The sequence below is a fragment of the Canis lupus genome, chromosome 4 (assembly GCF_048164855.1).
Source record: "Canis lupus baileyi chromosome 4, mCanLup2.hap1, whole genome shotgun sequence".
Classification (NCBI taxonomy): Eukaryota; Metazoa; Chordata; class Mammalia; order Carnivora; family Canidae; genus Canis; species Canis lupus.
Window position 1 is genome coordinate 7,532,458 of NC_132841.1, and position 23,131 is coordinate 7,555,588.

General features: G+C 40.4%; 1 protein-coding gene across 2 annotated transcripts in view; it reads left to right on the forward strand.

Moving 5' to 3' along the window:
* Nucleotides 1–23,131, forward strand: part of PCNX2 (pecanex 2) — a 288,039-nt gene that overhangs the window by 166,037 nt on the left and 98,871 nt on the right. For both annotated transcript variants that reach the window (XM_072823047.1, XM_072823048.1), the window contains 2 exons: nucleotides 2,448–2,589; nucleotides 6,817–6,994. In XM_072823047.1, the coding sequence (XP_072679148.1) occupies nucleotides 2,448–2,589; nucleotides 6,817–6,994 (320 nt within the window). The remainder of the gene's footprint in view (nucleotides 1–2,447; nucleotides 2,590–6,816; nucleotides 6,995–23,131) is intronic.

Here is a 23,131-nt window from a genome sequence, read left to right on the forward strand (position 1 = left end):
CTGTGTTGTCACAAATGGCAAAGTCTCTTTTTATGGGCAAGTAATATTCCACTGTGTGTATATATGTGTGTTTGTGTGTCGTATATATATACACACACTTTTTAAATTGAAGTATAGTTAGTGTACAGTGTTATATGAGTCTCGGGTGTACAATATCACAATTCAGCAATTGTATACATTACCCAGTGCTCATCATGACAAGTGTCCTCTTAATCCCCTTCACCTATTTCACCCATCCCCCCATCCATCTCCCCTCTGGTGACCACCAGTTTCTTCTCTGTATTTAAGAGTTTGGTTTTTTGTTTATCTCTTTTTTTTGTTTATTTTGTTTCTTAAATTCTGCAGATGAATGAAATAATATATTTGTCTTTCTGTGACTGATATATTCCACTTAGCATTATACCCTCTAGATGGACCCATGTTGTTGCAGATGGCAGGATTTCATTCTTTTTTATGGCAGAGTAATATTCTGTTATATATTTTATATATAAAATTTATATGTATATAAACATATGCACACACGCATATCACCTCCTCTTTATCTATTCATCAGTCGATGGATACTTGGGCTGCTTCCATAGTTTGGCTATTGTAAATAAAGCTACCATAAATACAGGGGTGCATATATCTTTTTGAATTAGTATTTAAATTTTCTTTGAGTAAATACCCAGTCTTTCTTCCTATTTCATTTACCACTAAAATTTCTTTTTATTTTTGTCTTGATAATTTCTCATTGCCTCTCTTTTCTATTTATTAAATTAATCACTGGGATGTTTTCTTATTATTTCCCATGTCATGAAGTATTCCTGCTCTGTCTTCACCATTCCTGTCTTATTCAAATTAATTCCTTTTAAGATTTCTGAATGATGATCCCTCTTCCTATTTTTATCAAGTGAAGATAGCTTTGGTGTTTTTGAGTTGTAATGATAATACATTCTTGCACAGATATGTAAGCCACATAAACAAGAAATTAAAATATCAGTTTCCAATTTTATGTGTATGGTACATGTGTGTTTGTGTTACTTCCTGAGATCCTTTACATAAAGTCCCAGTGGAAAATGTTGGAAGCAGGTAATTTGTCTCCTAAAACTGGTTAAGACACCTGGAGGGGCCAGCCCATTTTACCTCACTGCTGTGTCACTCTACATGGTGAATGTGAACTGTTTGTCTTTCATGAGTTAATTCTTGTGCAATCCAAATAATATAAAAACTACATGGCTTTCTTATCTTTTACTATAGATTATTGGGGGTGTAAGTTTTATATTATAAATTGTGGAGGAACGTGGTTCCAGAACTTTGATGGAGTCGACTTTTCCCTTTGGAGGCTTGGCCTCAGAGACTTGCAGCAGAGGAAATTGCATCCCAGCATATCTGAATCATTTTCCTGGCTCTTGGTGGTGGACTGGGGTCCCCCTCAGCCTCACAGTTCCCAGCAGAGAGATTCAGCCGGGAATGAGATAGGCCCACCCTCGAGTTCTGGGCTGAATGGGGTGTGCTCTTCTCACAGAAGCCAGAAGCAGAGGAGAGCTCCACCCTGACACAGAGACACAGTGTTTACCTCTCCCGCTGACACTATGGCCTAAGGAAGTTTGTGCTCTGGCCCATTGGACCAACCACCCCATCCTCACAGAGAAAAGTAGTCAGAAATGGGCAGCAGACACTGCAAGTGTGCGTTCCACACTACCCCATCCTGGGGGAGAGCAGATTTCTCCCCTGTCAGAAGTGGATGGAAAGAGGGGCAGTCAATTCACCAGTAGCAGACTCAGAGGATGGGTGGGGCACACAAAACAGGCTCAGGAAGATCAAGTTAACAGTTTATTGGCACACACCAGTGGTTGGTAGAATCTGAATGCAAACCCAGATTGGTCTGACCCAAAACCTTAGCCCTTGTGGGAATAGGCTTCATTCCTTATAGGGAATAGGCGTCACGAGGGTTTGCAAGGATGTCACACATTCATAGTAATGGGGCTTGGGGATTAGCTTTCTCTTATTTGTATATATTGCAAATGATCTGATTGTAGATTTGAAGACTAAAAAAAGGGAGAAGAAAGCCCAGCCTTGGAAGTATCCCCAGCTTAAGAAGCGATGGGCCCATTGATTGTTTTTCAGTTCTTCATGTTCACTGTCCACCCTTCCTTACTCTGAGATGCCTTGAAATTAGATGACAGCTTATTTCATTGGCCCCAGTAATAATTATATATGGAAAAATCACTTGACTTGAAATGTAGGGATACTGGCCTAGATAGTAATCTATATATTATTATTTATGATCTATGTAGAAACAGAGCTAAGAGTTGCTGCCTACAAAGAAAATGGTATATCTAGCATCTGGAGTTCTGAATCAGCAGCTTTTGAATTAAAGAGGGGGTATTACTTCTTATTACATATACTTAAAGAAAAATAACTTGATCAGTGACTGTCCTAAGTGGTTTTTGTGTTTCTTTCAGATGTCGCCCATTTAATGTGGTTTGAAAGACTCTATGTTTGGCTTCAGTGTTTTGAAAAATATATCTTGTACCCAGCAATAATTTTGAATGCCCTCACTATTGATGCGTTTTCAATAAGCAATTACCGGAGACTCGGTACCCAGTAAGTGGATAATGGTTTATTTTCATAATGGTTTTGTTACAATGATCTCAAAATCCAGTGAATTTTCTCTAAACAGGGTATAGCAGAGGCCAGCGTGCATCTATTAATTTACTGGCAGCGTACAAGTTAGCCCTGTTGGTCTTTTACTCAAACTCGCTAGAGCTTGATGGTTATTGTAGAGTGACCAGGCTGAAAATAAAGTTAGATCTGCTTGAAGTGATGTTGTGAATAAATAAGTCAGTTTGAAAATCCTCCTGCAAAAGCTTAGTCAGTGAGCCTTAATAGGATGACGGAAGCACAATGTGGTTCTCAGGGTTCCTGGAGTTCTTACTATCATGCTCAGAGCTTTATGAACTGCTTCGTGTCATTTCATTTAGCAAATACTCTATCATTTTGTGCTTGAAGGAGGGGGAGATTAATCACTGTCACTGTTTTCCCTGCATTTATCGGGAGAAGCCTCACAATTAAAAAAAATGGAACACAGAGATGTCATGCCATCAAGATGCCCCCATGTTTTTGCAAAGCATTAACAGTGTGCAGTTGAATTACTGCTTTCATGTATTAAAATGAACTCTGGATTTGCAAATGGAAATCCTACTTGATAATTTATGGATTTGTTGTTCCGACAAAACATTGAAGTTTCTGGTCAAATAAATTTGAGTAGGAGAGTACAAAAGAGATTCTTTCTTGGATTTGCGTTATTAAGTCACGTTGCTTAAACATTATGTGCCCAAGTCACCTCTCGTGCATAATCCCAAGCATACTAATTCAAACCTACTCTTCCTTTCAGGGTCTGATGAGGACAAATTAATTAATATTTGCCAAAGATTGAGCAAGCTGAGATAAAAGGCATTTGAATACTCTGTTGGACTGAGTAGATTCATAGTCACACAGAGCAGACAATAAATGAAATGATTGTGTAACCTTCCTGTCTTTATCAGACTCTGCCTTCCTTCTGGTTCAGACCCATTTTAGATAGGTCAGGGCAAGTCATGCCTTTTGGTATTTAAAACCCTAGATTTCAGGGGCACCTGGGTGGCTCAATGGTTGAGCATCTGCCTTTGGCTCAGGGTGTGATCCCAGGGTCCTGGGACCCACATCAGGTTCCCTGCAGGGAGCCTGCTTCTTTCTCTGCCTATGTCTCTGCCTCTCTCTCTCTGTGTCTCTCATGAATAAATAAATAAAAATAAAATAATAAAATCCAGACTTCAGATCCAGGGATGAAAATCAGTCTCACTGGATAAAGAACACAGACAATGGGAATGCAGCTTTCTTGCACAGTTTGGGTGGGACCCAATCCAGGAGATGCCTCCGCATCCAGAACAGTGTTTTCCTAGTGGCAGGTGTCTCCAATATGACACAATGCTGGCTGATTCCAGTGACCTCCCGGAACAAGGCCAAGCCTCGGTTTCTAAAATGAGGGCTCACAATCAGAACCAAAGTGACAAAAAAAGATACCACTGCAACACCCAGGGTAATGAGCCGAAGGGTTTAAAGCCGTCAATTTCCAACATTAGGACTGGGACCTCAAGCTAAGCCTTCATGTTGAGATCCAGCAGTTCTGGCTGTTGGCAGAGGACAGATGCAAGGGTTGGGAATCAGGCAGACTCAAACAGTTTGCAGAGAGTCCAATTTGGAGTAATAATACCCTCTATCCCCTGTAATTTTTTTCCAGACACTTAAGTTAGAAAGTTGCACCTTAGCTAGGTACCTCCAAATATTCTCAAATCCCAGATGATACCAGAATTACTCTTCTCAGAGCCACAAACTGATAATTCCTTTGTATTCTTGAGGCATGCATCTGACCACTTAGAAAATAATTTCAAGTACCCCATTAGACCAGTTGTTCCCAAGCAGGACAGCAGGAGGCTGTAAGTCAGTATCACCTGGAAACCTGTTCCCAATTATAGAAGCCACACCCCCTTACCCCCACCACCCCGCTGGCTGCATTGAAAACCCCTGTACCAGATAGTCAGGTAGTGAGTCTTCAATAACAAGCACTGTTTCTTATTCAAGACCAACCCCCTAGTAAATGGTAGAAGGCTGGATGGATGGATGAGTGAGTGGGAGCTGATAAATGGATCAGTAAGTGAATTGTGATATCCTGTTAGGTATTTATATATCTCAGCCTGATAGAAATGGATGCTTTGCAGCTGTCCCAGGCCATGTTCACTGATTGCTACATAAGCCTTTATTAAACCTTCAGCTGAGTCTACAATCCTCTGCGAATGGTTTTAACTGTAACCACTACTATTGCAATGTTACAAATATTTTTGTATAATTCTACAAACTATAAACATCATCCTTAAGATCTTCCATAGTCTTAACCAGTCATCATTAGTAAACATAAAATTAATGCTCTTCATTTGAACTATAGTTACAAGAAAGTTAGAATTGACCCTCATCTAGATTTAGCCTAAATAACTCAGAAAAATCACCAGTCTCCCCTGAAAACCCAAATACTCCTTATCTTGAGATGCCTTGTCATTGGGCTTTGGTATCCCATTGGGATTCTTTTTTTTTTTTTTTTTTAAGATTTTATTTATTTGAGAGAGAGAGAAAGTGAGAGAGCACACCAACGGAGGGTGGGGGCAGAGAGAGGGAGAAGCAGACTTCCCAGGGAGCAGGGAGCTGGCAGGGGCTCAATCCCAGGACCCTGAGATCACAATCTGAGCTGAAGGCAGACAGACACTTAATGGACTGAGCCATCCAGGCGCCCCTTCCACAGGGATTCTTGTCAAAGGCAACAGCACCCAAAGTCATATTTTTACATGGTATTTTTGTCAAGGGTATTAGTTTTCTACTGGAAAAGAAAGACAAGTTAAGGAGCAGTGCTCAACCTTGCTGCAGGAACCCTGAAGTTTTTTTTGTTGAAGTTACATGAAAACATTCCCACTCAGCCCAAATCTGCATGTAGTCAAGGGCTTATTTTTCTCAGAAGAGCCTTGAGCAAACCTTATTGGGCACATCCTGGGACAGAGTGAAAACAATTGCAGCCCTAGGTCTAAAGGCATATGAAATCTCACATGGAGGCAAATGGAATTGCCAAAAGTAGATTTTTTTTTAAAGTAGATCTTTTTGACAACAAAAATGACATGCTTTAAAAACATGTTTTGAAAGTCCTTATCCTGGGACAAGATGATAATACTGATAAAGGTCCAGAAACTAGGATCCCTCTAGGCTTAAGGAAATTAAGGCATAGCTCCAGTTTTCGGTATTTAACCAGAAAAAGAAAATCTCTTAAATGTCACCATTCTCTGGAAAGTGTTTCCATCTCTGTCTTTCGAGTTACTAAATTTTTATAAGGGGTGGGGGTGGGGGGTAGGAATCTGCCTAAAATGTGCAAAGCCTTCCTTCAGAAAGGAAGTAGTCGCTTGCCATCTCAGACTCTTCTGAGCTGTTATCATTAACATTGACCTTGGTGTCTGTTGGACTTGTACATATAACACATATAGGCTAATAACCTGAGTCCCTAGACAAGAGCATCCAGGAGTCCAGGCCTCAAAGCAAAGTCTTGGTGTCTCTTTGCTGGACTACTTTGGTGAATTCCTTAACTAAAAAGACCAGTGCCATGGGGGAAGAATGTTGACGGTATCATTTTCAGCAGAAGAAAAAGGGAGTCCAGAGAGCTTATGTTCACTGGTGTGATAAATACACTGAAAAATACTGGAAATTAAATTACTGTTCATTGTAAAGGCAAAAATGGCTTTATTAAGATACTGGGGTTTTTTTTTTCTTCTTTTCAGAATTTAATATTAACTATTATGACATCACCGCATCAGTAAGATTCTTTTATAATAAAAAAGCATATATGAGCAGACTCTCAGAGGGACATCATGCTCTGTCTGCCGGAGTCCTTCAGATACGCTCCAAGGGAGCCCCGTGTCCTTGCTAAAGGACAAAGAACTGTGGAAATCATGTGGCAGAAAGGAGCTGCTTCTCGGGGCAAAGGGTCTGCGCTCGAGGTTCCCCTGGGATTGAGTTTCAATCCTTGCTCTGCCCCAGACCTCAGACAAGGGACCCAAACCCTGAGACTCCCTTTGCTCTTCTGACAAATAATGACAGAGCCCCTCCCCCTCTTCCCTCCCCCACACTCTGCTGCCCTCTGGGCTTTTCATGCCTGGAAAGTGCACCCCGCACAGTAAAGGAGCAGGAAACTAGCTGTTGTGACTCACCTGATAGTTGGCAGGCTGCCCTTGACCAACTCCTTTCTCTCCTCTTCAACAGCTGGGACATTCTCCTGATGGTCGTTGCTGGCATGAAGCTGTTGCGGACCTCTTTCTGCAACCCGGCTCACCAGTTTATTCACTTGGGCTTCACTGTGATCTTTTTCCATTTTGACTACAAAGACATTTCAGAGAGTTTCTTATTGGATTTCTTCATGGTGTCCATTTTATTTAGCAAGGCAAGTTAATTCTCTGTTTTCTTCTTTTTAAAATTTAAGAGGTGAACGTCTCATCACAGGTTTTACGAATTATAAATACTTTCCTTTTTTAAAAAAAGTTATGGAACAAAATTAAATTGAATTACATATGCATGTCACACTCCTGCCTCCATTTCAGGAACATTTCCCCATGGAATACAAATATGCCATGTCATTTGCCAAAAATCACTAATTAAAATGAGTTAGCCATTAGTGTTGCTTGAAATTTTGAAATTTTATGATCTTTGTCTCTGTTAACAATCTCATTATAGAATTTCCCTAGACCTCAAATTGCTTTGAATAAAAGATTAGTGACCAGACTGATTTTTTTTTTTTTTAATTAGCTAGCATTTGAGGTAAACTTGTGACCCGGTGCTCGAGAGCCAGGTCCCTTGGAGTATTTTCATTATCTTGACTTGTGTCAGGTCAAGATTTCATATGTTGTAATTGATACATGAGCAATAAGAAATCCTAATCACAATTCAGGCAAATATATGGAGGTGGAATCCAATGTCTAACACAGCGGGGGCAGGGGTGGGGAGGGATAAAATCCTCTGGATACTTGCCTGAGTGTATTCTGAGCACCTAACAAAGCCAAGGTTAGTAAACAGAAATGAAAAAGAATTTGGAACAACTCTTGGTAAATAAACTGACACACAGCTCACTTCACATCTGGCTTCCTCATGCACTCAGTTTCATATGGCAGATGTGCATTTCTACCCTGAGCTTGACTTAACCAATCCCTCCCCGCTTTTGTTAATAATTTTTAAATTTTAAGACCTTTTCCCCTGAACTTCTTTTTTTTATCTCTTTTTTTAATCAATTCTGTTAATTTTTCTCTTTATTACTTATCCTTTCCTTCTACCTTTTTCTCTGCTTGTTTTAGGTAACAAAAGCTCAAAACTCTGATATTGTCCTAAAGATGCCCCATGAATAATTATCATCACCCTATCAGGCAGGTGCATTTCCTCTGATAACTCTGGCTGAACACTGATTTTTCAGTTGCCTGAGTCCCTCCTTGTGTCATTTGTCACTTGCTCTGTGCTATCACTTCTGCTGCCTACATCATATTCCAGAACCTTAGCTCCTTTTCCCAGAAACATTTCTTCTCTCTTTGAGTTCTGTTTGGTCTTGATAAATTTATCCTAGTTCTCTGATGGTTCAAATAACAGGCTTCAAATTCTATTTTCCTTCATTATGTATGAATTCCCTTTATCTCACATAATAAATGTAAAACTATATCCTATAATCTTTAAGCATTTATGAAGTTATTATAAATAATTTTACCACTTGCAGGAGTAAGATCTTATTATCAGGCGCAAAATGTGTTTGGATATATCAAATTCCTGACTCTGGCATTATTTATATTTTGACATGGTGATATTTATATCCATCTCTGAACCTCAGTTTCTGGTAAAATCAAAAATAAGGGTGGCAGTCTCACCTGGGTGTTGAGAGGAATAATTAATACAACTATAAAAGAAGTCTTCAAGTAAGATGTGCTTTCCAAATCCGAGGCAGTATTTGCAGAGCCACTGTAAGTAGAGAAACAGAAGCTACACACTGTTTAGTATGGGAAGGAGTGTGGTTGCTTTTCTACACTGGACTCCACTTAACTGTCGTCCTGCAAAGTGAGAGGCCCCAGGTGAGCAGAAGCGTGACAGAAAGGAGGGAGGGTCTGGCTGTAAGAGTGGTGAGGGCGTGGCTTCTAAGTGATTGTACATGTGCAGCAGGAGGAGTGATTCTCATTTCCTGGAGCTTGGGGGCCTTTCCCCGCTGATACCTGGTATTATCCTGTGTGTGATGGCAGGAGTGGGGGGTGAGGAGGGACCTGAAGGGACACAGTCTGAAACTAAACCCTTACAAACTTACTCACTGCTGGCATTTGACTTTTACTTAACACAATCTTTTTTGAAGTACCAGTTCAAACACTAGTAATTTCAGGGGCGCCTGAAACTGAGCCTGGGTAGCTCAGTTATTGAGCATCTGCCTTTGGCTCAGGTCATGATCCCGGAGTCCTGGGATCAAGTCCCACATCAGGCTCCCTGCATGGAGCCTGCTTCTCCCTCTGCCTATGTCTCTGCCTCTCTCTGTGTGTCTGTCATGAATAAATAAATATATCTAAAAAAAAAAACAACTAATAATTATAGGCACAGCTATCATGGCCACATCCTTGTTTTCTCTAATTGTGGGAGCATTCACACACGTAATTTGAATAGTTTGCTTTAAGACTGGGGATAAGAACAGAAGCTAGACAAATCAGCATATGATCTAGTGAGTCAGTCCTGATACATCCCTAACTCTTTCTGATGCCTGCTCCTTCTTGATCTTGAAAGAGCTGGAAACCATGCATTTTCTGGAATGAGAAACAAAATAATAATATGTAGTTAAAGAGACAGCATTTGAGATCTTCCTGGAAAAGAAAAGCCAACAGAAATTAGTGACATAAGATAGTGGAGGCAATGAAGGGGCTCACAGTTAATGTTTCCTGTAAATATCCTGCCTACAAATCCTAGCTGATGCCTCCTGTCCTTTGTCGTTATTTAAATATATCTTTTAAAAAAACAGTCTCTATTAATATGTTTCCTAGAAACCCCTTATATTGTTCTTACTGGTTCTAGTGCTTCTTAGGGTTATTCATTGCACAGTATAAAATTATATTTGTTCAGTGCACTCATCAAAGTCTCACTTATGATGTGTCCTCCCTTCTGGGAGATGTCAGTGCAGACATCTCTACACCCCTTTCCCCAGCCTGGCTCCCATTCTGCTAAACTGAGAGTCACTGTTACCTGGGCTGCCCACCCCACAGGAGGGCTGCAAGACTAATGAAGAGACACAGAAAGAAAATCCAGTTCCCCTGTAAGAAAGGAGCTACATGAATCTAAGACTCATTGTTATTATAAGTCAGTGGCCCCTAATCCTTCAGGCATAGAAAGGAAGGGGAGACCTGGTTAGGGGGATGATCTACAGAGTGAGGTCACAGCACCTGGAGGCCACAGCGTGAAATAGGCGGCTTCTAGAGGGCCCTGCTGCATGCATTCTCTACTTCCCTAAACTCCCGAGTCCCCCGAGGTCTGGAGGGTGGATGTTGGCTACTCTCTGCAGCCTGCCAGACCTAGTGAAAAATGGGACATAATGAGTTCCAGGGCCAGAGTTCCATGGGAAAGAATTAGCACCGTCCATGCATTGGCTTGGAGAGTGAGACATTCACCGTGATGGCGTCCTGGGCTCGTGGGGAGTGGCCAGAGAGGAAGAAGGTCCCCCCCCACCCTCCACATATCCCATATTGAGCCATGTGGTATTCTGAATGCACACCCATGAGGCCCATCACCTCTGAGAAGTCAGGCCATCCTCCCTCACTTCCTCTTTTTCTCAATCCCTTCCTTCTTTCTGTTATGCCTCATCCGTCAGCCTTCACTTTCAAGAATTAAGTACTGTAATTAATTTGTCACATTTCTGGTGTGCCTAGGTCCCGGCGGGGTGGGGAGGGATGCGCAGAAGGTATGCTCCAGGTGCAGACACTTGGTTGTGACAAGAACAAAGATGACAAAACTGCTTTTGTGCTCTCCCACTGGTCTTGAAAAAGTTCCTAGAAACCATCCTGCCTTCACATGTTTAGTAATGTTTAGTTGTAGAAGCAGGACTTGAAAAAATCCTGCCAGAGAATAATTCTGTCAGCATTTCCAGAATGCGTTATGTATGAAACTCTACAGGCCATTGGTTCAACATGGTTGCTAGCTCTTACCATCTAGCAAATGAACATTAATGAGTGAGGTTGTTTTTACACAAAGCTGTATGAATAATCACAATGGATCCATGATGTTGGCTATGTTATAGATGACTGCAGTTAGCCTTCAAATCACTTGAAATTGAAGTTTCTAAATGGCATTTTCCTTATATTCTGTACGTAGGTAAAAAGTTTTAAATTAAAAATAAACCTCTTGTTTAGGAACACATGCTGTTACAGAGGCATTTATTCAAAATACTTTCTTCAACGAAGTAATTGTTCATTTATTTAGCACTCATTAAGTGCCAGGCATTGTATTAGACCCAAAGATTACTAATTCTTATGAATGATAGCACATCTTTATTTGGTACTTTCCATGGGTCAGGCAGCCTTGTCAGTGCTTTACACAAAATTGACATGCTCCATCCTCACCACAGCTTTGTGGTCAGGTGCTCTTCATGGTACAGATAAGGAAACAGAGGCACAGAATTTAAGTTAATTGACCAAAGTTCTCACAGTTATAAAATGGTAGCATAAGATTCTTTGAGCCTCTACTTTGTGACACTGCCTCCCGCACTCAGGGACTCTGGAAAGAAGGCAGAAAGATAAGGAGATAATGACAGTAAAGTGTGAGAAGGAAGATGATCATGGCAGAGAATTTCAAGAGGCCACATAAAAACAGTACCCAGTCCCACCCAGGAGAATCCAAAACAGTGATGCTTATTACCTGGAGCCTTGAAGAGTGAGGGAATGAGTCAGGCAAAGAAAGCAGGGAAGAGTGAGCTATGCCAGGGGAACTGCATGTGTAAAGTCACAGAAGCAAGAGAGAGTTTGGGCATGTTCCAGAAACTGCAAGACCTTTGGCAAGCATGAGCACATGATGGGGATGGTGGGGTGGCAGGTGTCATAGGCCAGATGGCAAAGTGCCGAACAGGCCATGCATCAGGGTTTGTACTTCATTCCTACTTTGGCTGAAGGTTGCTAAGTGAGGAGTAACAGGATCAGAAATGCACCTTAGAAACATATCTTTGTGGTAGTTGGAGTCTTGGGAGTTGGGTAGGAGAGGACTGCACTCATGCAGGCAGCTCATAATGAGAGCTTGAACTGCAGTGGCAGGAGTGGGACAGAGAGGGACACTTCCGGGAGGGGTCTGGGGGGCAGAGGTGATCACTTTAGGGGCCCCTGGGATGCTGGGGAAGTGGCCTACAGGAGGAAGAGCCCCCGCTGCGAGCTCTCAGACCCCTACTCCAGCTAGTGCTGTCACTAACTAGATGAGGGCAGAGAAAGACAACTGAGGGAAGAGTATTGGTTCTAGATGTGCTGATTTGTGGAATGAGAAGCCACATGGACCAAAAGTAATGACCTTGGGAACGAGATTTGTTTCCATTTAAAAATTTTAAATTTGGGACGTCTGGGTGGCTCAGTGTCAGTGGTTGAGTGTCTGCCTTTGGCTCAGGGCATGATCCTGGGGTACTGGGATCAAGTCCCACATCGGGCTCCCCACAGGGAGCCTGTGTCTCTGCCTTTCTCTGTGTCTCTCATGAATAAATGAAATAAATAAATATTTTAATTTGCATAAGTAATGCATAAATATATACTCATTATAATAAACTTAGAAAAACAATGGAAAAATACAAAGAAAGTCTACCTTATACACATTCCTCACTTCTTAACTGCCTCCTCTCCCTAATGATGACCATGGTAAACATTTCAGATTCATTCCTTCCATTCTGTTTTCCTACCAATTCTTACAACACACACACACATACCTACACACACACACACACACACACACAAACATATTTATTTTTTTTAAGATATTTATTCGTGAGAGACACAGGAGAGATAGAGAGGCAGAGACATAGGCAGAGGGAGAAGATGGCTCCCCATGGGGATCCCAATGCTGGACTTGATCCCAGGACCCCGGGGATCATAACCTGAGCTGAAGGCAGATGCTCAATCACTGAGCCACCCAGGTGTCCCACACACACATTTAAATAGGATCATTCTTTACACATTTTTTACTTCCCTTTGTTGCTTAAAAATATATCTCAGAGAACTTCCATGACTGCGCATCTAATGTGGCCTCCTCTTTTTGATGTTTGGTTAGCTATTCCCCTACTGGTAAATATTTAATTTGTTTATAGATTTTCTTCTATGATACTTGGGACTTCTGTGCTCATGAACTCCAGAAATCTATATAAAATTGGCTTAATGAAAAAAGGGAATTTACTAGTTCACATACATAACTGGATGATCCAGACACTTAAATGATGGCCCTGAAATTCTGTTTTTATTTCTTCTCACGTCCGCATGCTGGATGCCCTTCTCTCCTCTGTTGGCTTCATCCTCAGATAGGCTTATCCACACGGTGTAGCCATGGTCACTAGCAGTTCTGGATTCACAGCCTTCTTATACCTCAGAATTCCAGAAAGAAGAGAAATCATCTTTCCTAATGACTTCAGCCAATGTCCTGGGGACAAATCTCATTGACTCCTTTGGTGTTGCGTGTTCATTCATGAACCAGGGACAGTGGTCAGAAGTGTGTGTGTCCTCTAGTTAATGAAGCCTAGACTTCTGCCCCTTCTTGAGTCCTAACCAGACTTAGAGGAGCTGGGAATCAGGGAGGGAAGAAAGAAGAAATGTCTGATGCTACTGCATCCAACCATGCAAAGATCAAACCTAACATCCTGGTGTTAGGAAACACACAAGTGTCTAAGATACATAGATTCCCATCATGAGAATTGCTGGGTTGATAGCATATACATGAAAGAGTCTCAATAGAGAATCCTTCCAAAAGATTTATATTCCTTCCAATAGGGATGACCAGCATTTAAGAAATAGATTTGAGAAGTGACTCTTGAAACAAGATAAAGTACAGCATAATGGTAAGCAAAAAAAGAAATGGGACTTGTCAGTTTTACTGATCTTTTTCATAACTCTGGAATCTTCAGCAAGGCCATCTTACACTTTCTACTAGACAAGACTAACTCCCGTAATAACATCAAGCCATAAGGCCTGGAGTGTTCTTTATGCCCTACAGTGTCCTGTTTTTAAGGAAATGAAGTCTACTGTGATAAAACTTTCAAATCCTCTGCAACTTTCTATAGGAAATCTATCTGGATCGCCTACTAGCATCCCAGTTATCATTTAAAAGTATACATGAGGAAGAAATGGTGAGAGAGAAAGAGAGAGTGGGAATGAATGGGAAGAAGGATCACAGTCCAGTAGAATCTTTAAATTCAACTAAATTTGGTGGGTAGTTGGTTGGCTAACTGAAAAACTTAAACAGGAAATTAATAGTAAGTGATAACAACATGCCTATCAGGTAATTTTATAACAGCACAAAATGTATACATGAACTCTTATTATCACTCTTTGGAAGCCTTTTCTTTGAGTAGGAATCTACAGAATGAGGACCATTTGGTCTTATTCCATGAACCATGCCCATTATGTGTTTTCTAGGGTTTTTCTGTTCCTGTTTCTGATTTTTTAAATTCTACTTCAAGGGAGAAGTGAAAGTTACCTGTTAAACAGTCTGAAAGCAGTTCCCATTTTCTTTGTTCTCAAGTCTCTTCTCATTCATGCCATTAGTCCACAACAGTATTTTTAGAGATGTCTTCCTCAAATCTTCAGCATTCAACTTTGCTGTGATAGAAACACCCCTCGTCCGTTGGTACTCATATTGTTTGTACTTATGTTGCACCAGTTTATATAATATTTAATTGAATAAAATCACCATCCCAACAGGTAAAACTGATACAGTTTGGGACCAGCATAACCACCTCTTGTTAAACATTCAACTCAAGTGGTGGGACTGATCAAGAGTCTACAAATAAATTAAAAAATATCTCATGGCTTAAAAACAATCTTACTGGCCTTCAGTGATCACTGGGTTGTGGGACTCATCAATAAGTTCTACAGTGAAAACATAAATATCAGTCAATCTGAAAGTTAATTAGGTGGGATTTATTTATTTATTTATTTACTTAGGGAGAGAGTGCATGGTTGCATGAGTGTGCACACACACTCGCATGCAAGTGGAGGGAAGGGGCGGAGGAAGAGGGAGAGAGAGAATCTTAAGGAGGCTCCACGGCCAGCATGGAGCTGACTTGGGATTTGGTCTCACAACCCTGAGACGATTACTTGAGTCAAAATCAAGAAACCAAGAGCTGGATGCTTAATTACTGTGCCACCCAGGCACCTCAATTAGGTCAATTTTTAAAAGACAGTGTCTCCTTTGGTAAGATAAATAGGGGAGATGAATTATATTCACTTTGGTGTTATCAGTGTTCTGGGAGGTGCTGTGCCCAAACTGAGGTAAGGGGACATGCAGGATCTCATCACAGGACATGGAGAATTTGATTCTGCAATTATTATTTAGTGTCTATTAGGTATGCTGCCCAAGTAATTGAGGTGCTTTGGCAGAAATGCCCTTGTAGAGCTTAGTTTGGTGGGAGAGATGGTATAGCTACAAACAGCAAAGGGTTGTTTCCTCATCAAGCACTCTAAAATTGCTTTCTCTGCTCCTTACTCAGAGATCAGCCTTTGAAAATATACCCAGGATCTTTCAGTTTTCACTGCCCACTGCTGCCACTTTAGTGCCAGCATCACCATCCATCCCCTGTGCTATGGCTGTAGCCTTCTAATAGGCCTACCTGCCTCCACTGCCACTCCTCCAGCCTGTTCTCCATGCAGGGCCCAGGGGAGTTTGTTTTATATAAACTAATTTTGGAATAATTTTAGATTCATGGAGAAGATGTAAAATAGTACAGAGTTCCCACAAACCGCATACTCAGTTTTCCCTACTATTAACATTTTATATTCATATACTACACTTATCCCAATTAAGGAACCAAAGTTGACTGTTGTTATCAGCTAAAGTCCATATTAAATCAAATTTCCTTGGTTTTTCTATAATGTCCCTTTTCAATTCCACCCAGTACTGCATTTAGTTGCCGTGTTTCCTTAGGCTCCTATTGGTGGTGATAGTTTTGGTTTTTTGTTTTTGAAGTTAATAGTTTTGAGGGGTATTGATTACGTATGTTTGTAAGATGTTTTTCTGTAAGAATCTGTGTGATGCTTTTCTGTTGATAAGCTGGAGTTATAGGCTTAGGGAAGGAGGATGATAGAGGTACAGTGCCACTGTGTAGTCCACACTTAAAGAGTAGGAAATTATGTTCTACTTCCTTGATGGGAATGGAAACTATAATAAATTTATTTACTCTGAAAATTATTTAATTTTTTTACTACATCAAAAAGCTTTAATTAACAACTAATTTATTTGAGAAAATAAATTACCTTATTGCGAATAAGTTTATTATTATTATTATTTTTTGGCGTTCAATTTGCCAACATATAGCATAACACCCAGTGCTCATCCCATCAAGTGGCCCCCTCAGTGCCTGTCACCCAGTCACCCCCACCCCCCGCCCACCTCCCCTTCCACCACCCCTTGTTTGTTTCCCAGAGTTAAGAGTCTCTCATGTTCTGTCTCCCTTTCTGATATTTCCCACTCATTTTTTCTCCTTTCCCCTTTATTCCCTTTCACTATTTTTTATATTCCCCAAATGAATGAGACCATATAATGTTTGTCCTTCTCCGATTGACTTATTTCACTCAGCATAACACCCTCCAATTCCATCCATGTCGAAGCAAATGGTGGGTATTTGTCATTTCTAATGGCTGAGGAATATTCCATTGTATACATAGACCACATCTTCTTTATCCATTCATCTTTCGATGGACGCCGAGGCTCCTTCCACAGTTTGACTATCGTGGCCATTGCTGCTAGAAACATCAGGGTGCAGGTGTCCCAGCGTTTCACTGCATCTGTATCTTTGGGGTAAATCTCCAGCAGTGCAATTGCTGGGTCGTAAGGCAGGTCTATTTTTAACTCTTTGAGGAACCTCCACACAGTTTTCCAGAGTGGCTGCACCAGTTCACATTCCCATCAACAGTGCAAGAGGGTTCCCTTTTTTCCACATCCTCTCCAACATTTGTTGTTTCTTGCCTTGTTAATTTTCCCCATTCTCACTGGTGTGAGGTGGTATCTCATTGTGGTTTTGATTTGTATTTCTCTGATGGCAAGTGATGCAGAGCATTTTCTCATGTGCTTGTTGGCCATGTCTATGTCTCCCTCTGTGAGATTTCTGTTCATGTCTTTTGGCCATGAAAATTAATTTTTCTTCATGAGAGTTTTGTAAATCTATCATCTACCTATTTTTATATCAGTATGGACTCATAGATATTTATTTAATAAATTAGGTAATAATACAGTATTACTTTACTCATCTTGTTGCTTTTCTTTTGGAGCTCTTTCAGCTGGCTTTTGTGTCCCTTTGACATAGCCCCATTTTGTGTGTGTGTGTGTGTGTGTGTGTGTTAACACTTTATACCTTCTGGCACTATAAGATATTCTAGATATGTCTTGCGTATTTCCTGCCCTAGTTCTAAAATTTGGCATTTCTCCAAGGGAACCCTGCCTCCCTTTATTGAATGGTATTTAGAAACCAAAATCTGGACTCAGTAAGGTGTGTTCTTGATACTTGTGAGTCATTGATTCCAAGCACTCTCAGCTGACAGAGCAAAGAAATATACGTGTGTATACTCATGTATTTACACATATCTAGAGAGGATTCTATGTGTAACCCCCTATATCTACATTAAGCTAAACACGAGTTCATACTGATATCTCCAAGTTGAATCCAAGACCACAGGGATCATTCTGGCCAATTCCCCTTGCTTACTGTTACTTCCTGCTCCATCAGTGAGAAACCTGGCATCTACCATCTGTCATCCATTTACTTGCTGTTCACTTCTAGTGTGCTTGTAGAGTAGGTTCATAATAGTCCACCTGTGCGCTGTGGGAAACAACCTTATCAACTAAAGCACAATGCTCCGGTGCAGTGATGTTCCTTTTTGCCTTTAATCTTACAGATTCCACTCATTTTTAGAGTTTCTTGAATAAGCACCTTCTTTACTTCCCTTAGTGAGGTTGTTTCTTATATTTATAACAGCTACATTGCATTCCACTTGGGTGTCCCCCAGTCTCCTAGATGATTTTTAAAAATTTGCATTCATTGCATTTTCTCACATTATAAATTTCTATGGCTTTTAACAAAGGTATTGTGTCATGTATACACTATTATCATATCTTACAAAATAGTTTGATTGCTCTAAAAAATCCCTTGTGCTTCATCTATTCAATCCTTCTTCCCCTTCCCCAAACCTGGCAACCACTGATGTATTTATTTGTTACTGCTTTCATTTGGCCTGTTTCCAGTGTGCCATATAATGACAATCATGTACCTTTTTGGATGGGCTGCTTCTACTTAGCAATATACATTAATGATTTTATCTGTGGCTTTGCATGGCTCTGGCTTGATAGCTTATTCCTTTTTAATCACTGAATAGTACTCCATTGTATGGATGTTTATCCATTCATTTTAGTGAAAGAAATCTTGATTGTTTCTAGTTTTTGCTAATTATGAATAAAGCTACTATGAACATTTGTTTCAGGTCTTGTGTAGACATAATTTTCGGTTAGATTGGGTAAATACCTGATAGCTAAATTATATGGTAAAAGTAAGTTTAGCTTTGTAATATACTCTGCCAAAGTATCTTCCAAAGTGCCTTCTACTGTTCTACATTTCTACCACAATGAGTGAGAGTTCCTGTTGTTCCTCCACCTCATCAACAATTTAGGCTGTCAGTTTTTTTAGATTTTAGCAATTCTAGTAGGTATTTATAGTGCCATCTCATTTCAATTTTAATTTCCCTAAAAGCAAATGATGTTTGTGTTGTCATGTATTTATTTGCTGACTGTGTCTCTTCTTTATTGAAGTGTCCAGATTTTTTTTTACCTATTTTTAAATTGGTTTATTTTCTTATTGTTGAGTGTAAGAGTTCTTTGCATATTATGGATACAAGTCCTTTATTAGGTATATGCTTTCTGGGCTTGTCTTTTAATTCTACTAATAGTGTGGATTTTAGATCTCCTGTGACGTTTGGCTGGAGTAGAGAGGTTATTTATTAAAAATTTCTGTCCTGCTAGGCTGTGCTTTTTCTGGTCATTTGACTAGAGAGAGCATACTTTGTTTTTATTTTTACTGTGGATTTTTTTGGTTTATGCCTCTTTCCATTTCTGAGTTGCTGGCTTGCATAGCTCTAAATCTGTGAAATATGTGGTCAAAAGAAAATCCAGGGAACACACTACCATTTATTTTCCTAGATCTTGGTGTCTTTAGCTGGTTTCCCCTTTCCTCTCCAACTTCCAGAGTCTTTTTAGGTTTATTTAATAAACCATTTCCAATATTTTCTATTGTATTGAACAGGAGAAGTAGAGAAAGATGTGTTCTTCCTCTTCTCTGAAGTGGAAGCCTACGATGTACATTTTAAGCTAATCTGAATTCATCATCAAGTGATGCTATACTGCTTCATTTTCTAATTCAGATAACTTTTATCAGAGTATTTTCAATTTCTCCTTCCTGTTCTTTCTGATGTTGAAATTATTCATTTCTTTATCCATATTTTAAAATCACCCAACACATTATTCCTATTATTTCTTTAAACAAAAAGTTATATTTTCTGTCAATTGAAAATACAAATAATAAAATATTTTACTTTTATAGACTTAAGTTTCAGACCTGTATCATTTTACTTCAGCATGAAATACTTCTAACATTTCTTGCAGGGAAGGCCAGCTGGTAATGGATTTCCTCAGATTTATCTACAAAGTCTTTATTTCTTTTTCCTCCTTCAATTTTGGAGAACAATCTTGTAGGCTGTAGAATTCCAGGTTGGCAGGGCTTTTTCTATCAACACTTTATAATAAATAAATAGTTCATTCCCCTTTCTCCATGTTTGCAAAATTTCTAACAAGAAATCTCCAATTTCTATCTTTGTTCCTCTATACATAAGGTATTTTTTCCTTCTGGATTTCAATTTTTTTCTCTTTTGGCTTTCTGAAGCCTGAATATGACATGCCTAGGGGTGTGTGTGTGTGCATGCGTGCGTGCGTGTGTGTGTGCATTCAGTCTTGCTTGGTGACTTCACTTTTCTGGGTTTGCGTTTCCATGTCTGTCATTAATTTTGAAAGTACCTGGCTGTTATTGAAATATATCTTCTGCTCTTTCTTCTTCCTCTGGTATTGCAATTATGCATATGTTACACCTTTCCTTATTGTCCCATAGTTCTTGGATATTTTGGTTTTGGTTTGGTTTTTTGTTTGTTTGTTTCCATTTCAGTTGACATATCTTCAAACTCACTGATTCTTTATTTGACCAAGTCCTGTCTATTGATGAACCCAATAAAGGGATTTCTAGTTGCTGTTACAGTGTTTTTAGTTTCCTTTTTACCCTTTCTTAAAGTTTCCATTTCCTTGTTTACATTACATCTGTTCTTGTGTGTTATCTACTCTTCCATTAAGCTCCAGACATATTAATCATAGTTATTTTTGATTCCCTGTGTGATCATTCCAACATCCGTGTCATTTCTGAGTCTCATTCTGGTGCTTGCTTTCCCTCTTCAGAGACACACTTTTAATTTTTTGTTGAAAGCAGAACATGTTGTATCAGGTAATAGAAAATGAGGTGAATAGGTCTTTAGTGTGAAGATTTCCATTATTCTGATTAGATGAGAAATTGTGTTTAATGTTTGCTATAACTGTAGGTCCCAGAGGCTTCAAGTTTTTCTAATGTCCTTGTTTTTGTGTCTCTTGATTTTTGGCTTCCTGAAAAACTCCTCCTCAGAGCAAGTTGTATCTTGTGTCATTTTAAATGTAACCTAGTGTTACTATACTGGATCTTTGTTGGTATGCTGGTAAGGTATGGGACAGGAGGATATTCTATCATCTTCCAGTAAAATCTCCATCTCTCATTGGACCTGTGTCTCAGGGCTGGGATCGTCATAAGTGTTTCCAGAATGGTGTAGCTTTTTACTCCCCATGCCCTGTACTCCCTTTGCTGGTAGTAGCATTCCTACTCTATTTCCTTAAAGCCCTGACTCTGTTAACTGTGTTTTTTCCTCTTTTATGTGAGGTAAGCTGGAGGGGGAGGAATCTCCTTCCCCTAGCCATGATAAGGCTCAAGCAAAGCCCTTTGTCATTTGGAGTGGGCCATTGGGTTTCACAGTGGTTAATTTCTTCCCCTTTCCAGGCCCATGAGGATATCTTTCTTGGCTCTTCACCATGAGAACCTGCTGGGTTTTCTGGGGTATGAAAGTATGGAGGGATCCTAAGACTGTGGTTCCAGGGGGTTCTAAATTTCATGCTCGTCCACACTCAGCCTATAAGAGTTTGCCAGAATCACAGTTTAAGTGTCCCTACCAATTTATGGATCCAGCGGCTTCTGCCCCAGATGAGTAGGTATTACTGACCCTTCCAGAGAGGCAGCTCTCCGTTGGATATCAGGTGTCTGATGGGTCTAAGAGACATCAATATTCAGTTTGTTTAGCTTTTTCTTCTTGGAAAAGTGAGAGTGACAATTCTTAATCTTTTTTCATGTTAGAGCTAAAACTAGAAGTCCCTCAAGTTTTTCTTCTAAAAGACAAACCGTATCTTGTCCCTGCTCAGAACCCTGACATGGCTCCCCATTTCACACAGAGCAAAAGCCAAATCCCTTACACTGGCCCACTGACTGACACCAGCTGACTTCCCATCACTGCTCTGACCTCCTCTCCTATTCTCCTTGTGTTTAATCTAGCTCTCTTTGACATTCCTTCACCGTGCAAAGCATGCTTTCATGTGGAGTCCCTTGCTCTAGCTGTTTCTTTAGCCTAAAAATGCTCCTCCCCCCTCCCCATGGACTTCCACTATCAGCTCTTTCTGGGCTTTGCTCAAATTTCACCTTCTCAAATCAGACCCACCCTGACTACTGACAGCACTCACCACCTCCTAATATGCTCTATCATTGACTTATTTATCCTTTGATCTTCCCTTCCACTAGAATATAAATTCCATGAGGGCAAAGATCTTTGCCTGGTTTGTCTACTGATATGTCCCCATTTCCAGATAAGGGTCAGGCACACAGTAGTATACAATAAATCTCTGTGGATGTTGCTCCTGTGCACCGGCTATTCGGTACTTTATCCAGAGCCACTCTCTCAGTGAGTGACTTGAACTCAGTCTCACTCTTCCCTGCCCAAGGATAGCAGTACAGACTGGCTTGCAGGAGGTTGACAAAGCTACTGTAGAAACATAACATACCTTCCAGGTGCTGGGGATACATTTTCACTTGGTAGCTGCCACTCTGGATGGTTCAGGAGAAAACTTCACAAGCTGTACACTGCATCTAGAAGCAAAGCACACAGTCCAATAGGTTTGTGTTCCCAGAGAGATTGTCAACTCCTCAAATGGTGGGACCATGGGTGTGTTTATTTGTTTCCTGCTTCCTGCAACATGGAACAAAATGCACCATCATTGTGATTACTCAACACATACTAATTGAAATCAGTTGAGAGCTGAGAGATGGAAAAACTGGTTTTTGAAAAATGAAATCTAAGCTTAAATGTAGTGAGTGGATGACATTTTATTATTCTAGAGAGATGATGATTCACAGTGCAGGGGCAGGGGAGGATGTGGGAAGAGGGAAGGTTTTAGACTGAGCATATGGGTCACTTAGAGTTCCCTCCTCCGGCTTTTCATGGTGTGTGTTTTTATTTTCTTGGCTTCCTATCAATCCTGTTTAGCTGTGTCACTGCTCCCTGCCATCCTGTTCACAGTGAGGAGTTAACACATGGCCCAGCAGCACTGGCTGCTCTGCTGGAAGTGTGTTGCTCTGTGCTCTCTAGTCAGCTGAGTACCTGCAGGGTAAATCACAACCCACATAGAACTGTAGATCTACCCCAGTGGTGACCAGCTGATGTCACCCAACTGGCCAGCTCTTAACTGTGTCATGTAACTGCTGGGAAGTGCCCAGACAGCTCCAAACACCCTTTAGTTGAGATTTATAGCCTAGCACATCAACTTTCTTGTCTTCCACTCCCCAGTACACCACCCACACATCAAAGGGATGAGTTACCCTTAACTCAAACCATGCAACTTACTGTAATTTATTTCCAGGGAAAGGATACAGGGCTGAAATGAATGTTAGCAGCTCCTCTTAACCACTACTTTCAAAGTAAGGATCAGTTTTTCCTGATCCCTGTCTGGGATCTCAAGCCTGGTGTGCACAGGCTATACCCTGTTTTCTTTCAGGCTTCCTATATTCTCCTGTAAAAGCATACTATAAAAAAATTCATGGATTTAGTAATGTTAAGTGTGTCCCTGTTAATGTATTTTTCCCCTGTTAATGTATTAAAGAAATATTTGCAGCTCCCCCCCCCCCTTTTTTTCTTAAAGTCTATAGATTTCTCTCCTGAAGGAGGCTGCCTGCTGGCTTAGTATTTGCAGT